Genomic DNA, 1,619 nt, shown 5'->3' on the forward strand with positions numbered 1-1,619 from the left:
CCCCCCCCCCCCCCCTTTGAATCTTTATCTAGCAACAGAATTGTCAGCTGTTGCTGGCCCTGTTTGTATGTACAGCTCCATGCATACCCATAATGTTAAATAACAGTAAATAAGCTACAGGAAACCAGGCATACAGGGAGGATGCTGTGTAGCCTTTTTGTTGCTGATGAATAGTTTTATTTTTCCTTTTAGGAGGCTGCTGGAGTCTTCCCTCATTTCATTATCACGCTACGATGGAGCAGGGTCCCGGGAACACCCTATCTACCCTGATCCAGCCAGGTAAGGAGGACTAAATGCACTCCAGTTTCACAGCTAGAAGCATTATTGTTGTGTGAGAAATGTATTGCCCTTTCTAAGAAGAATGCTGGTAGGTGAGCTCACCCTTGATTGGAATTTAGTTTGGAGATGTGCATGCACTCTGGCCTTTTGACAGCTCTCATCCATGCTAGCCTTTGTTGAATTGAGTGATGTATAAGATCAGGTGTCTGGGACTTAACAGGCAGCCCAGTGTGGACTAACTGCCCCATTGGTCAAACCTGCCAGAGGCTCTGACTGGCAACCCCACCCGACTCTCTGGTTTATGAACCAGCTGACCACTATTAGGGTCTCCTGTTAGACTGCTGGGTATAGCAGCATCCCCACTGAGTCCACCTATGGCAGAAGACTGCAGGCCAGCCAGCAGTTATGTCACAAGAACTCCTGTGGTAAGCCTGTCTGTGTTTTGAGCTCTTTGGTTTCTTGGTTTCTGACGCTGCTTGGTTCTGCTTCTGGACTCTTGTTTTTGGGATCTCTGCCTGGCTTGGGTAATTTGGTCCCTGACTCAGGGTGTGACGTGGACTCTGCTTCTGCACTTCTCCTTTGAACTCAATAACTTGGATTCTAGCTCCTGCCCCTCAGTGTGGTTCTGGGTTCCCCAGTTCTTATCTCTAGTCCTCCCCTGCTAGACTAGACCACTTTACGATGCAGCGGTTACGTCAGGTATGGAAGGACAAAGGTGAACAAGGGAATGTTTTGCTTCCCAAATGTTTTACTCCATGTAGTGAGGGTTGGTGTTGGATATCTTGTCACCATCCTTGCCTACTTAAAATAAACCATGCCACAGAAGAAAGGATTCTGTATAGGGCAAACATAGTTCACCTGAGATTACTAGTAATCTTCTGGATCATGAGCTTATCCTCAAATCTGAGAATTCATAGTTTCTAGGGTCGGAAGGGACCTGAGGAGATCATCTAGTCTGACCCCCTGCCATGGCAGGAAAGAGTACTGGGGTCAAACGACTCCAGCAAGGTGTACATCTAACCTCCTCTTAAAGACCCCCAGGGTAGGAGCCAGCACCACTTCTCTTGGAAGTTGGTTCCAGATCCTAGCCGCCCTGACCGTGAAGTAGCGCCTCCTGATATCTAGCCTAAATCTACCCTCTACCAGCTTGTGACCGTTATTCCTGGTCACTCCTGGAAGTGCGTGGGGGAACAGGGACTTCCCCAGTGCCTGCCGATTTCCCCCTGACTAGTTTGTGACAGGCCACTAGATCCCCACTCAGCCTTCTCTTGTGGAGGCTGAACAGGTTCAGGTCCCGTAGCCTCTCCTCATAGGGCCTGCCCTGCTGTCCCCTGATCATG

General features: G+C 49.2%; 1 protein-coding gene across 1 annotated transcript in view; it reads left to right on the forward strand.

Moving 5' to 3' along the window:
* Positions 1–1,619, forward strand: part of AMBRA1 (autophagy and beclin 1 regulator 1) — a 181,619-nt gene that overhangs the window by 40,373 nt on the left and 139,627 nt on the right. The window contains exon 9 of the mRNA XM_019519295.1: positions 193–279. Coding sequence (XP_019374840.1) covers positions 193–279 — 87 coding nt within the window. The remainder of the gene's footprint in view (positions 1–192; positions 280–1,619) is intronic.

This window comes from Gavialis gangeticus, unplaced genomic scaffold (assembly GCF_001723915.1).
Source record: "Gavialis gangeticus isolate Ggan-Ray unplaced genomic scaffold, GavGan_comp1, whole genome shotgun sequence".
Classification (NCBI taxonomy): Eukaryota; Metazoa; Chordata; order Crocodylia; family Gavialidae; genus Gavialis; species Gavialis gangeticus.